Below are 14681 nucleotides of genomic sequence, written 5' to 3'. Positions count from 1 at the left end.
TGCTCTGTGTAGCATTGAGGGTTAGGAACTTCTGGTGAGAAAATTTATAGTTCCAGAGATCTTCAGGAACTTGAGTTTTAAGGTATGCAGCAAATACTGAAGTGTAGAATTGGCAATATAAAGAAAGAATATATAGTTCATCATGTGGTACCACGTAGGAGTTTTGCCCCAAGGATTAAGTATAGAGAGAGGAGCAGGTTTATTACTTAAAACACAATAGTACAATAAAAATCCCAGAAACAGGAGTCACTCATTAAAGTTGTGTGATATAGGACTTACTGTTTTGTAATAGAAGCAGAGGAACTGAAACTGTAGGATCTGCAAACCATAGGAGAAATCTAAAAACAAAAGGAGAATTGAGACAACCATCCAGTTGGTCAAGAAGGGAAGGTTCTGAGTTGGTGTGCTTGTACTGCGTGGAAAGTGTGCATCTCCACAGTTCTGGGGGAAAAGCACTTAAATGGGGAAAGCACAAGCAGAGAAATGAGGAAAACCCCTTTGAGTAAAGGAATTGGAGTATGGAGGATAGCACAAGAAGAAAACTGAGCTGTTTAAGCAGTCTGGTATTCTATACAAACAGTGGCTGTGGAGGTACAAGGCAGTTGAAAGTGCTCATCAGTTCAGAGCAATTAAAACCTCTTGAAGTACTAAAGCTGGAATATTTTTGATGGGGCAGAAATAACAGGACACTGAAGTCCTAGTTGCAGTGCAGCTTGAATGCTTGATTTTGGTAGTGTTGTTTGTGAAATCCACCTTTGTAGGTTTTTAAAGGTATTTTTAAATTATTTTGATTTTTTTTTTTTTTAAGCACAGTACGCTCACAATTTGATTTAGTAGCGTGTCCTGATTTGCAGCATCTGCACAGTATTATGAGATCTGGCTCTGAATGATCTGGGAAGTCTGTTACTTTCTGATCATTGCATCCAGTTCACTTGTTGCTCATTCCATAGCTTTTCTTGTTTCAATAACCACTGGTGAAAATCAGTGACACCGACAGCAAAAGTCATGGTGCTTCTTTTTGATTAGTTCATATGAATTATTACCAAAAATGGTGATGATGTATAGACAAAAGTGAGATTTACCCTGCTAGCTTCCTGTCTTTCCCTCCAATCTAACCCTTTCTTGTGTCCTTATTTTTTTCCCCTTATTTTGTGATTTTTGCATTTATGATTTGAAATGCAAGTCAATGTTTTTACTTTTTACCAAACTGATGTTTAAGAAGCTGTTATTAGTAGTTTTTGGATGTATTGAATAGTTATTTTTAACTTTTCCATTTGACCTGCATGTGGCAAGTAAAGGTAAAGCTCTTTAGTATCACTTTTTTCAGATGACTGGAAATTTGTGTGTTGAGGGTCAAGTTTGCTTTTATTTTGATTTTCAAAACTGGCCTCCTTCGAAGACTTATTTTGGTACAAAACCATTAAATGTATTGGGAACATGTTACTTAAGTGGTAATTTTAATGTTAACAGATCTTAGCTATTGTATTGCACACAGTGATAGGCAACCCAAATCTAAAAGGGAGTTCTTAATTTGAAAAGATAGGAAATGACTAAAAACCTAAAGGGAAGCTGCCTATGAACTACATTCATCAGCAAAAAGGAATATGAAAGATGAACTGAAAGCTTAATTTCACAGCAGATTGTTTCAGTAAAAGCATTTATTTATTATATATATATATCTCTCTGCTACTTTCTGTGACTTTGTTAAGTAGTGACTGGATAGCATGACAGATAAAATTCTTTTGTGCCAGAAATTAAAGATGTTCTGTGTATTATGTAAATACATGCCAGCACACTGAAATAAACTATTTTTTGTTGGCTTCAAAATACCCTAATGGTAACATTCTTTAAACACAGCCTTCTGTAAGTTAGGAGAGATGTCAGTCCCCAGGTGAAAAGTACTGGCTGTGCTGGGCAAGCTGGGCAAGGGACTCTGATGCTGCTGCTGAAAGTCTTGGCTGAAGAAATAGTGTCAAGGAGAAACCGTGTGTACAAATGGTGAAATCTATAATGGACACTAGAAAACAGCCATGGTGGAAATAAAAAAAAAATAGAGAGAGTTTCTTTTAGCCATGGGAACTGAGTGTAAAGAGCTGCTGCAAAAGTTTCAGTTTGGAAAACATTTGCCTCGAGAAGATTAGTTTTGTTGTTTTGTGCTGTAACTATTCTGGATTTAGCTGTTACTGCATTCAGAAAACTACAAGATCCATCACTTCATAAAGCTAAGTTTTGCTCTGTAAACTGATTATAGAAGCCTATTTTAAGCTGGCAGTCTAGCATAGATGAGATGTTACTCCTTCAGATCAAGCAGTTGATCACTACTTGGATTTTGCATTCAGCTGTTTTCTTCAGATCTATAGGCAGAATTCCCGGCTGTTTTCTTGCTGCCTTCCTCTCCACCACACTTTCAGCCTCAGATGAGTCCTGGACTAATCATATATGGAGACTTTTGATTAGATTTATTTTATTTTTAAATGGAAGAGGGCTCCTGATATCACTCAAACTCCTGACTTGTGGCTGCAGTAACTTGATTCCCTCCACGGTGCCTTCCTCGGTCTGGGGACAGTCATTCTCCCCAGCTCTGAGGAACTTGAGGCTGTCCTGAACTTGGATGATGAGTTATCACCTACAGTTGCTTGAGACCTGAAGCCAATTCTAAAAATCCAGTGTGCTGTTCTGTGTATTTCTGAAGCAGTATTAGTAAAATGTTACAGGAATGCCGGACAATATTTGTGGATAAAAGTAGTTGGAGGGAACATCTCTTTTAGACTGGTTTACCTGGCAATGGGGGAGGAAAGAGGACAGGGCAATCTTTTGGCCATGCAAACCCTTCTTCAAATCTCAGGTGGTTTTGGTTTTTTTGTCTGAAAGCTTGTCTACCATCTAGGGTTGAAAAAAGTGCCTCCTCACAAATCCTGTCCTGCATCTGTCCTTAGATTGTCATGGTTACAGCAGCATGCCAATGGAGGAGTACAGGGACAGGCTAACCTTCAGAGCTGCTTGAAGCTGGACATGCTGACTAAAGCTCACTATTTTGGTTTTGTTTTTTTTTTAATTAAAATTTTGAAAAGGATTTACTGTCATCCAGGTTCCTGAATCTGAACTCTCCTATATGTGCTGTTCATCCAGTCTTCTCCATGTCTCAGTTACCTGTTTACAGCACATGGAGTAAGCAGCAAACTCAGTTTTCTGCCTGGTTATCAGGGATCTGGCAGGGAAAGCACAGAGGGAAGACAGAAGCAGCTTCAAGCCTGATGTCTCAGGGGGTGTTAACAGCTTTCAACAGGATCTAAATAGAAAGATCTACTGCACAGAAATTGAGAATGTGATCTGCAAGATGTGACCCTCGATAATTTTGTATGTTGGCGTTTCTAGTTGCTTCTTAAGTAATTTGCAATAATGAAATCTCATCTGAAAAAAGAAATTAAGTAATGATACAATAGTTCTTTTAGTGTCTTTGATTAATTCAAACCTGTTCTTCCCTTGGTCCTCCTGTTTGCCTTCATGTCCTAGCTGGAGTTAGGATGAAGTTAGCAATATAATCTCAAATTGAACTTTTTAGGTTTTTGTGCACCTGACATACACGAATAGGGTTTCCAAAAGTAGACTTCATATAAAAACTCAATTTTTGTGAACTTGAATGTGATGCATTCCTAGTTTTTGAAAGTTTATACAACTCTCTTGAAAGATTTAATCTATGAAAGGCTGTTTCTGTGTACCTTTCACAGGCAGTGTTAAAGCAGTTGTGATGTGAATGGGGGGGCCTTCTCTATTGCTGTTTTACTGTGCTGTATTTCTAGATTTTTGCTGTTTTGGGTTGACACCTATTTCAGGGAACCAACTCTTAGAATTCTTTTTTTGATAACTAGAACCTGAGAAGCGTATTCATATTTTATTACTTTTGGTTTAGGTTTTTAAAAAGTACATAAAATTAATTTTCCTAAATTCTCATTAGCGAACTGAAGGATTATGTAAGTTAATAAGGAGAAGTAATTATGCACTGTATCACAAAGTTCTGGTAGGCTTGTGTGCTCTGTTCCGTTATTCTGTGCCAGAATCAAGTTTTTGTTCAAGCCTGAGTAGGAAGTAATATTATCAGCTTTTAATTTGGTCATGGAATGTGCTCTACGTAGATGCGTACAGGGAAAAGCTTGTTAAATTTGAGCTTGGAAAGTAACACTTATTTTGTTTGGCAGACAAGATCATAGATGAAGGACATCTAACCAAAGTGGAAGAAACAAAGCTTTTGAAAGGTTAGACTTCTGGATTGTTTCACTGTTTTTGAAGCATGCTTTTTATGTCACTCAGTGCATGTTCTGTGTTAAGCCAGCAGTTTGAGTTTTGATTAAATACACATTTGAGAAGAAATTCAATAAAAGGGAGGTAAATTGTTTGCTGAACTCTGCTCCAAATACTATTGCAGGGTAAAAAGATTTAATGGAAACAATTTTGGAAGATTGAGTGCATGAAATGCTGATCTCAGTATTGACTGAGTTCTGACCTTAATATGCATTTTTAAAAAAATTAAAATACAATAATTTTTGTAAATTGAATTCAAACTTTAATGTTTGCATAAATTTCAAACAGGATCTTGGTTTTGTTATAGGGCTAAATAGAAATAATGTTTGGTCTCATTTTAAGTTTTAAATAAAATTGTATTTTAATTTGACTATTTTCTAACTTAGACCCTCGTAACTGTAAAATAAACATTAACCTCCTAAATGTGCCTTTTCCAAGTAAAACATATCTGTGCATCTCTAACTCTCTTCTCTAATGTATAAAGCAAGTTAAATTAAAGGAGCTAATTAGAAAAGACTTATCTTGTCAAGGAACAGTCATCCTGATCTTGCAGTGCCAGTCAGGAATGCTACAAAGTGTGGAGGTCAATATTTCCCATGTGTCCAATAACACGAGATTGTTTGGACTTGTAGGCTGGCTCCTCTTTTGTAGCATTTTATTGGTGTCTGGGCATACTAACTCATTTCTTTACCCTCTGTCCTTCTGCAAAGTGTTGTTTTGTTGAATAAGTGTGAGCATGTTAGAAGTTCCAGTATTCTAGAGACATTTTAATTTCTTATCTCCCTTTAGTGCATGGAATTTCACCTTTAACTTCTTTCTGTACGTGAGCAAGCTATAGAAAGGGTGCCATATTTGGCAAAGAATGCATACAATAACTGTAATGTAACACTTGCATGCCACTTATTGCAAAGCTGGGAGCTATTTTTAGTGGGTAATATATTCTAACTCATCAAGTAAGTATGATGTCAACACATTTTAATATACTTCATCACTTTTGCTATATTTATTCAGCTCAGTTTTATTATGGGAAATAGGAACAACTGCTGTGAAGTAATATAGTACAGGAAGGTGTTTTGTGCTTATGACTCTGGTTCCAGAATAGGAAGGAGGTTTCTAAATCATTTCTCTTTTTGACTTCTGCTGTTTCACATGTAGATGCATCTTTCCTCTGGTGCCTGATCTTTTGTGCCTTGTTCCAGAGGGAGGAGGGCGGGAGGGAGGAAGAAGCCGGTGTACCCGAGGGTGGGTGGGAGGGAATTATGAGGGGGAGGTGGGGGGAGAGCATTAATTCCGTGGCTGGAGCTCGCATAGTTCCTCCCATTTCGCACAGAGCAGGAAAGCTGTGTTTCCATGGATGCCCAGATATGGTAAAGTTAGTTGGATACAGCTCTTGTTCAGCTTAGCGCTTCTGGAGCGGCCGCTCATATCACTGACATGGGTGAGGCTTTTAGGTTATCCTTTGCTTAATATCTTAAAAAGGATGTATTACTTTTAGTAATTATTTAGTAATTATTAGTGACAATGCTGTGAGCTTGGTTCTGTGTGATACATGTAAAATGCTTGATTTGTAGCATCTTTAGATATTAGTTAAAAACCTTATTCCTAAAAATAGGGAAGTATCCTTTATGTTTGGGGGTGATTATTTGCTAAAACAACAAGTTTTTAACTACTCCAATCATTGTGAACTCTGAAGGCTGTTAAAGTTGTTTGGAATAGCTGCCAGGTCTGACCCCCTAATGTGCTTTAACTGTACAGGTGTTTTCCCCTTCCTCCTCTCCAGTTATTTCGTTTGCATTAGCATGAGAAGAGTCTGGCTCTTCATCAGCTGCTTTGTTTGTACTTGCTGCCTTCTGTTTCGTGTACAAGGGGATGTTATTCTGGCACACAGAGATAGAGAATTTTTCATGTTAGATGAAGAAAACTTTTTTTTTTCCTGTTAACCTATCTGTTTTTTGTCATCTTGCTGATTTTCCCATGTAGGTGCATTGGTTGTCTTCAGTTTCAACTTAACTTCTTTCATTTGGGGGGAATTTGGTTCTGTTCTCTTGTTATTTGAAAAAGCTTTCTCATGTCTCCTTTGTTTTTTATTTATTTTCATATACTAACTCTGTTGGTATAACACACTTGATTTATTTCCTGGTACTTCTTTGTTGCATGTACATTATCTAAATGTGATGAAATGATTTTTGTTCACCATGCTTTTCTGCATGTATGGTAGAAGTAGAGTCTGTGTACTGGGAATGTTGCACTGACCCCTTTTAATATGTATCTCTGCCTGGAACTTGAGACTCAGAGGAAACTTCTTCTAATCTGCAAGTGGGGAGCAGTGCTGTCAAACCAAGGCTCTGAACAGTCAGCCTAGAAAGATTTCATTATGTGTAACCTCACCTGCATGTTGGTTCCTCACTGAGAGACCTTCTGGGTTAGCCCACACCAGAGATGGTGTGTCATTCTTTAATGGACCCATCAGAACTGAACCAGAATTATCATTTAAGAAAAATTTTGAGTCAGGGATGGTTCTGTGTGGGAAAAGGATGCACTGGTATGATTAAGTCCTCTCATCTTTTGAAAATGTCTCCTTGAAAACCTAGAACTGGGGAAGTAAAAAAAGGAACAGCAAACAAAACCAAAAAGAACTGTGTGGCTTCACTAAGTTGCATGTAATAATGTGGTGAATTATGTGTGAACAGATACTTCATGAAGTATTTTTTTAGTGGAAAGGACATACATTGCTTTCTCTTAATACAATTTGAGCTGAAAATTCTTTCTAGAAATTCCTGTGTTATTTTATGTCTCTGTTGTGGTTCTTTAATGGTTCACGCCACACTTCTTTTTAACAGTACAGTATGTACAAGACTTGTTGCTATTATTTTATTTGTCCTAAATACTGAAGCACAGTTTTATTCTTAACAGCACTTTCTTTCTGACTTGCTACAGTATCTGCATTGTTTTAGTTTCCTTCTCTTATTTGTTCTCTGGTTGAATCAGCTTTTGCACAGTTCCAGCTGGCAGGAACACAGCGTTAACCCAAGTTCAAGCTGTGCACGAGGCAGTTGCATCCCCTCTTAGAGGCGAGGGTGGATTAATGATCCAGGGATGTGGAATCCATTTTAGCTCAGACTTGCAAAGAAATTAGCTACCACCAGGTTTTTAACTGTTTCTTGAACTGGGTCGTTTTCTGTTGACATTTAGCTGTACTTGGGTGTACAGGAGAAATTATGAACAAAGCATTTACTGACTGTAGTTGCTTTTCCTTGTCTCTTGCAGAGAACCAAGCACGAGTCAAAGAATCCAACGATTTGTCGGACACTCTCAGCCCGAGCAAGGAAAAAAGCAGCGACGACACTACAGGTGAGAGTTTAACTGAGGTTTCTGTAACATATAATTAGTTTGAATTAAATCACTTAATTAATCATGAGTATCTTCTTACAAGAGTGGGGTGTATTATGCAGAGTCAGATACAAGCTTAAAGCAGTATTGTGTATTCTGCAGCTTCATAATTAACTCTTGTAAATTGAGAAGAACATAAAAGCTTCTCTCCATGTTAAGAATGAAACCTGTCTGCAGTCTGCCTGCTCTCTGAAAGGTTGGGGTTTGTTTGTTTGTTTTTTTAGATGCTCAAATGGATGACCAAGATCTAAATGAACCTATTGCTAAAGTAGCTCTTCTAAAAGGTAAACAAACTTATTTTTGTAACTTTAGGTGCCTAATCTGTATATGTCATCTTTTTATTTATCTACCTGTTTTTTATCAAAAGTGCATTGAAGTAGAGTGCTGAAATTCAAAGGTTTTAATCATGTAGTATGGAAGAGTTAAATTTAAGTATCAGTAATGACTCCTTTGGGTGATATAATATAAAAGCACACTTCTGAGTGTTGGTATAGAAATAATCTGTGTATAAAGGTAGTCTCTGCACTCACCAACACTGTTTTAGGAATTTACATATCGTGACTTCAAGTAGAGTTGAGAATTAGTCAGCATGCACTTAAGTTAGGGCTGATAGCTGTGGGGAGGAGGGATTCTTCCATCACTGATGTGCTTTAAGCATTGTCTAATTTTACTTACATAGCTTCCATCACTGTCAGAAATGCTGCTGTTAGTTTGTAGCTGACGGGTTAACCAAAACAAGACTTCAGTTTTTCTTTTTGACACAATCAAGAATTGAATTTTCTATTGTAGCTGTATTTAGAATGATTGCTGAGCTGTAGCTTTGAGCTTTATAGCTATAAAATTAAATTTTTTTACTGTTCTTTGCACTAAGGGCTTGTGATTAAAACTTAATTAACAAGGTAAATTTACATATTCATGAGCTGGAAAATGTGGCATATTAATTAGTTGTTACATTTAGCCTACTGAAAATTAATTCTATGCTTTTTGTGCAGGTAGATATTTGATAAGATTTGTAAAATTATGCTCGTGTTGTGATCACAAGTAAAAAGAATGTCACAGTTCTTTGTGATTCGGAAAGACAGGAAACCATAACAGAACTTGGGAGACCTGTAAAAGAGCTTTTTTCTGCAATTGTTTACACTCCCTAATTTTACAACAGAAAGGCTTCCAAATATTGCACAAATTACTTTTGCTTTTGGCAGCGATATAAAATGGAGTTTGATATTTCCCAGTAGGCATCAGTTCAGCAAAGCAGTTTAGAAAGGAGTATTTGAGATACTGAGTGTGTACCATTTGGGGTTTACTCTAATACTTGCAATTAATAACAAGTATATTCAGTGACTTCCTATGCTAGAAGGTAGAATGTGATAATGTTGTTTGTAGTGATTGACAGTCTTATTTTCAGTTATAAATTTGAGGTTGGCAGCAACTTCTATTTGAAAAAAAAATTCAGTTGAAAAGCATGAAGTTCATTAAGTATCAGAACTTTTAAGTCCAGAATGGGAGACATATTAAGGAATTGGTTTTCTGTAAGCATTGGCACATGCACTGAATTCACAGCTGGAACAACCCTTCATGTGTAAACTGTAGGGTAGAGAAACTGAATTCAGCTCATGTCAAAGTTCTATTTTAATTCCAATTGGTTTAGTTTTAAGATGGCCAACTGAAGACTAGTCCCAACTGGCTCGTTGTCTTAGTTATCTTCTGCAAACAAATTAAAGGGAGTTCGTGGACCCTTAGGCTGAAACCCCATGGATTCCTGAATTCTCCTTTTCTGCAAGACAAGTGTTAAGTTCTGCCAGAAAGGTTCATTGAACAGCCCCAGAGCAGGATCAGGCAGCTGTGACCCTGCTGCTTCCTGCATTGCAACAACCCCGTGTCACAGCAAGGGCAGGTGTAGTTACACTTGCTCTGTCCAGGGTGTGCTAAACTGGCAAGGAGGGTTAATTGAACACTTAGAGGACTAAAATCAAGTTTTCTATAGTAATATAGAAGCAGTCTTTTGCTAATGTAGATGTTTTCATTGCTTCATCTGTCTTTACTCAGTTGAAGATTTAAACCATAACTGTTACTGAATTTTTAAGTGAATAAGTAGAAAAATACCTATTTGCATAGAGAGCTTTGCTGTTGAATTAACTAAAATAATTGGAATAACTCGTTCCCTCTTTAAGCTATTTATGGACATTCCTATTTTGCTCTCATGAAACCATTACAAAATATCTGTACAATGAATCATTTGCCCTTTTAATTTTTATGAAGAGCCTATAAACCCCCACAGTGTTGAGGTTTCTTTCAGAGAGCCACTTCATGTGCCTGACTTTGCCCTAAAAAGGATCTTACTTGCCACAGAAAGGCTTTCAAGTGGCCTTGTTGTGCTGTCATATAATTAAGGAAGAGTGAGAACATTTCTGATCTGGCAGCTGTTTGGGATGTGGAAACAGCTGCTGGAAAAGGCAGCTGAATTTACAAACCAATGGAACAAGAAAATTATGAGACTTCTAATTGCTCTAGTTTAATCCAAACATCTTCTATCAAAAATTTTGAGTGCATTCAGGATTAGTTTCAACTTTCTACAAGTCAGAATTGGGCAAAGAGGGGAGGGGGGAAAGCTGTCACAGATTAGTTGGTTTTTCTTCTCCCCTTTCCCCTCTACCCGTAAATGACTTTAAGAGCCATTCATAACAGTTCCCTGGACACTTCTCTTTAAACAGGCTGTTTGTGACTACTTATTGCAAAGTAAACGTTAAACAGATGGAAAGAAGCCATAAATGTCATTGGAAGGTTGCTGGTCTTGTTCCTGTCAATGCCCCTGTGTTTTCATAGTGACTACAAGACTGATCCGTGGAGTCTTAGTAGAAAGTGTTTTCAGTTGAAGGTCTGCTGAATAGTGGTAGTTTACCTAAGAAATTTTGAAAATCATCAGTGGTCTGTTGATGCAGAAAGTTTGGAAACTGTTGTTTTTTGTTACAGTAGCCAGGTACTTTACTTTAAATATATGATAGTTTCCTTCATGTGGATCTTACAAAACTAAAGAAAACTCAGGGTTTTAATTGTTTGTGTGATTTCACTGGAGTACCCCAAGTATTGTCTTCTGAATAACCTGAGAAATCCTGCAAAATTCTGGAAGTGAACTACTGTCAGACTTGGAGAAATACCAGCCTGCTAATAAAGTTGCTTCCACAGGCCAGGCACATACAGATAGGGGATCAACTAAGACCACAGCCTATGTGTGGTTCTGTATCATGTCTGTTATCAAAACAAAAGTGTAAAGGCAAACAGAAACAGAGCTTGGTTAATATCTTCATGTTTGTAAATACTAAATTTTTAGTATTGACATAAATGAATGAGGGGTTTCAAACTGTGCATTTGATCTTTTTTTTTTTTTTTATTTAATTTCTTTCTGGCACCTCGTTGTAATTAATGACAACTTCTTTAACCTTCTCTGAGAATGGTTAGTCCAAAGCTGAACACTTCTGAAAATTGATCAAATACTTTTTAGTTGCAGCCTTTTACACTGATTCTCAAACCAGGTTTTTGTGGTGTGAATTTGCTTCTTAAGGGAACTGATTCTAAGCATGATGATATTTAGTAGTTTTGTTATTTGTAAATAGAGCAATCCTACTCACTTAACAATTATTTTTCAAAACTAAAATTACCTTTTGATTTAGAAGCATGTCAGACGCATGAAAATTCCCCTTTTGGGTTGGAGTAGGAAAGAGTTTTTACCTTGATTGTTCCTTTGCTCAGATGATAATGTTGTCCCTTAAACTGAGCCTCTCGTCTCCTTTGAAGCAGTACTGTCTTTTATGATGTGTGCTTTCAATGACTAGAAAATCCTGTCCACCAGCAAGTTCATTTAGGGTGTCTTTTATTGGATTTGGGACACTGCTTCTTTATCAGGAGTGATTGGAGCATAATTTGTCAGCTTCCTCATCCATTTCTTCTGAAAAGTCTCATTAAGGAGTGTTGGAAGTCTAATTGCCCCATGTCTTTATCCATGAAAAGCTAAGAACAAAACATGTTCAGTAAAAAGAAACTTGGATTTGGAAATAATAAACTATAAACCAAGGTATTTGGATGAAATATGGAGTCCTCTCTGTTCTTTCTGCTCTCATAATTTTGTTCTGAAAAAGTCTAAAAGCACACGTGTGTCCTCAGCTCTACTCAATCCCACCAATTCATTGCTGTGAGAACAGAAAAAACAGCCCCTTATTTAGAGGGATGCAGTATGAATACTTAAGCATGATTTGACAAACAATTGTTTTAATTAAGAGAACAAGAAAAAATGTATAGTTCCTTTATTGGTAGCATATATAGTCAAACGTCAGTGTCAAAAGTATAATGATGAACTAAACTATACCTTCTTTTTATTTTTTTTTCTTATTAGTGAAGGGTCCAGACAATGAAAGTAATATTTTATTCAAAGCCTTTATCTTAGATCCATATGGTCTCTAGTTGCAGATGTTTATTAACCAGGTAGCTGTGTAACTCCTGTACCTTTTTTCCCCTCTCTCTCCCGTGAGATGCAGCTGGACTTCTTTCACTAATTACCTTTCTCACCAAACAAGCTTTGTATCAAGTTTTAACCCTCTACCTAAAAAGTTTATTAATGCTATTTGAGCCTATTGAAAGATCAGTTTCTGCACAGACACTGCTTAGGGAAAATCTGGTGAGTGAGGGTTTCCTGGATGCAGTTCCTGGCATTGCAAATGCCTGCAGGCTGGAGTGTTCCTGCAACTAGTTTCTAGTGTGTGTCCCTTAGAGGGCACTGCTATTGGTTACAAGTAACTTATTTTTCCTCTTTTAAATTCCTCCAAAACTTCAGCTATGAAAGTATTTACTTTGTCTGTGACTGCAAGTCGTCTTATAAACACAAGAGGCATTTAATGTGCATTTTATCTAATACAAAACTTACGGGAAGAGCAAATGTTTTTATTTAAATATCATGCATAGATATCTGATCATAATAAAGATATACCTAATTAAGACAGTGAAAATAAATGTAAAGGCAAAATTTATTTTAGTATTCACTAAGTACGAAATAAGGAGGCTGGACTTCTCTTTTTCTTAACTTTGTTTTAGAAAACTTCCCTAATTTTTTCCTTTCCTCATTGGTCCCCAGAGGGAGGGTGGCAGTAGCAAACCTTTTAAGAGCAGCTCTTAGCCTGATTCCTGCAGCTGATGGGCATTAGCAGCCTCAGCAGGAGGCTGGGCTGGGGGTGTTTGGGAAAGGGGGAATGCAGGGTCATTGCTCAGGGACAGGCTTAGAGTGACTTCCTTCAAAAGGAGACAAGTTGTAAACATGTGCTTGTTGTCCCTCGGTTTTGTCAATCCAGAAATCCTTGCCAAGCTATACGGTGTTTTCAAAAACTCTCTAGTTCTTGTTTGTTACTTTTTGTTTTATACTGCATGTTATATGTAATGAATGTGTTAAAGTTGGCATATGTTTTATTCCTTTTCTAAGTATATTAATATTTTGGCTAATATTTACCTAATCCAGTTTTGAGTTTACTTTAACTAACTTTGGAAGATTTGAGTAAAAAGTTGCCAGTCACCACGTGGCAGTGCAAATTAAACTGTTGTTCAAATTTATGATTTAAAGAAAATGTTCTTTTATCAGATGAATTGCAGGGTGCACAATCAGAGACTGAGGCTAAGCAAGAAATTCAGCAACTGCACAAGGAGCTGATTGAAGCCCAAGAGCTAGCTAGGACAAGTAAACAAAAATGCTTTGAACTTCAAGGTGAGACCCAGATCAACTTGGTTGCGTAGGATATTCATTAAAATTGTATTTATCAGGTAGTCTTAAATGGGGGTCCAGTTTTGCTGACTGTCTGTTAGATAAATCTGATTCACAGCATTCACATCTCTTGCACAGAATGTCAGAAACTTTTACGCTTTTTTTTCCAAACTTTTTTCTTTTGCTTGTTTTTTTGAACTCTATGCAGTTCAATTCAGCTCTGATTTTTTAGTTCAAGATAAACCAACATGTTTTCATAGTATCAAATACATACTTGAACTCTGTATATTTTATCCTTATGGAATATATTTATTGCCAGATACCGATTAATCTGCTTTTCAGTCAGATAATGCACATAGTGGGATGTATTTAGATCATCCTCCCAGCTATGTAGCTGTATCATTACCCTCAGTAAAGTTGTGGGTTGTTTTTTACAGGAAATAGTATAGTCCAGTTGAATTGCATATTATTCAGTGTTCTTTATGGGATGTATTTACAGCTTTTTCTTTTTTCTCCTCCCACACCAGTTTGCATTTAGCACACATGGAGTTTTCGGAGCAGGCAACAGATTACATTAATTTCAAATTAATTGTAATACTACCACAATAATGGAATGATTTCTTAACATTAACTTTTATTAAACTACTCACACAGTTACTAGCTTTGATAACTTCCTGAAATAATATGTTTGTTTAATCTTTTCATTTAAGAGGAAGTTGTGACTAAAATGAATTACGCAGCTGAAATACATGTTACTAACAAAACCTCTGGGGCACGTTTTCACTTTTGTTTATAGCACTCTTGGAAGAAGAGAGAAAAGCATATCGAGTGCAAGTCGAAGAATCTAACAAGCAAATAAATGCTCTGCAAGGTAGGAATTTATTTTTTCTCCCCCCACCCTTTAGGGAAAATATATAGCTTTGACTTTCTGTGGCATCATAATTACTAATAAAGGAAAATGTTAATTGAGTGTATGTTTTAAATCTGATTTCTTTCACTGTATCTTTGAATTTTATTGTGAAATGTTTCCTGTCAGTTCCTATGGTTCAAATAGTAACTTAGAAAATGCAGAAGATGTAATCTGTAATAGATACCTCTTCATTTCTCTTCAGTCTTCCTCAGTTCTGAATTATGTAGGGCTTCTTACTGTGATGACCTTCAGAGCACTGAGGAGGTTTAGTCTTCAGAATGAGAGGAGCAATTTAATTTTGAATATTATCCTGCTAGTAATGAAAACTCTCCAAGTAACAAA

General features: G+C 36.7%; 1 protein-coding gene across 26 annotated transcripts in view; it reads left to right on the top strand.

Moving 5' to 3' along the window:
• SLMAP (sarcolemma associated protein) overlaps positions 1-14681 on the top strand; it is an 82155-nt gene that overhangs the window by 53926 nt on the left and 13548 nt on the right. For 15 of the 26 annotated variants that reach the window (XM_018068493.2, XM_018068496.2, XM_018068489.2 and 12 more), the window contains 5 exons: positions 4197-4253; positions 7567-7650; positions 7914-7973; positions 13310-13432; positions 14226-14300. In XM_018068493.2, coding sequence (XP_017923982.1) covers positions 4197-4253; positions 7567-7650; positions 7914-7973; positions 13310-13432; positions 14226-14300 — 399 coding nt within the window. Of the gene's footprint in view, positions 1-4196; positions 4254-5447; positions 5471-5572; positions 5738-7353; positions 7446-7566; positions 7651-7913; positions 7974-13309; positions 13433-14225; positions 14301-14681 lie in introns of those variants that run through there. The other 11 variants (XM_018068507.2, XM_018068506.2, XM_018068498.2 and 8 more) reach the window with 6 other exon arrangements.

The sequence above is a fragment of the Manacus vitellinus genome, unplaced genomic scaffold (genome assembly GCF_001715985.3).
Source record: "Manacus vitellinus isolate BGI_N305 unplaced genomic scaffold, ASM171598v3 scaffold_14_pilon, whole genome shotgun sequence".
Taxonomy (NCBI): Eukaryota; Metazoa; Chordata; class Aves; order Passeriformes; family Pipridae; genus Manacus; species Manacus vitellinus.
The sequence above is the reverse complement of the archived record's forward strand: the minus strand, read 5'-3'. Positions and strand labels throughout refer to the sequence as shown.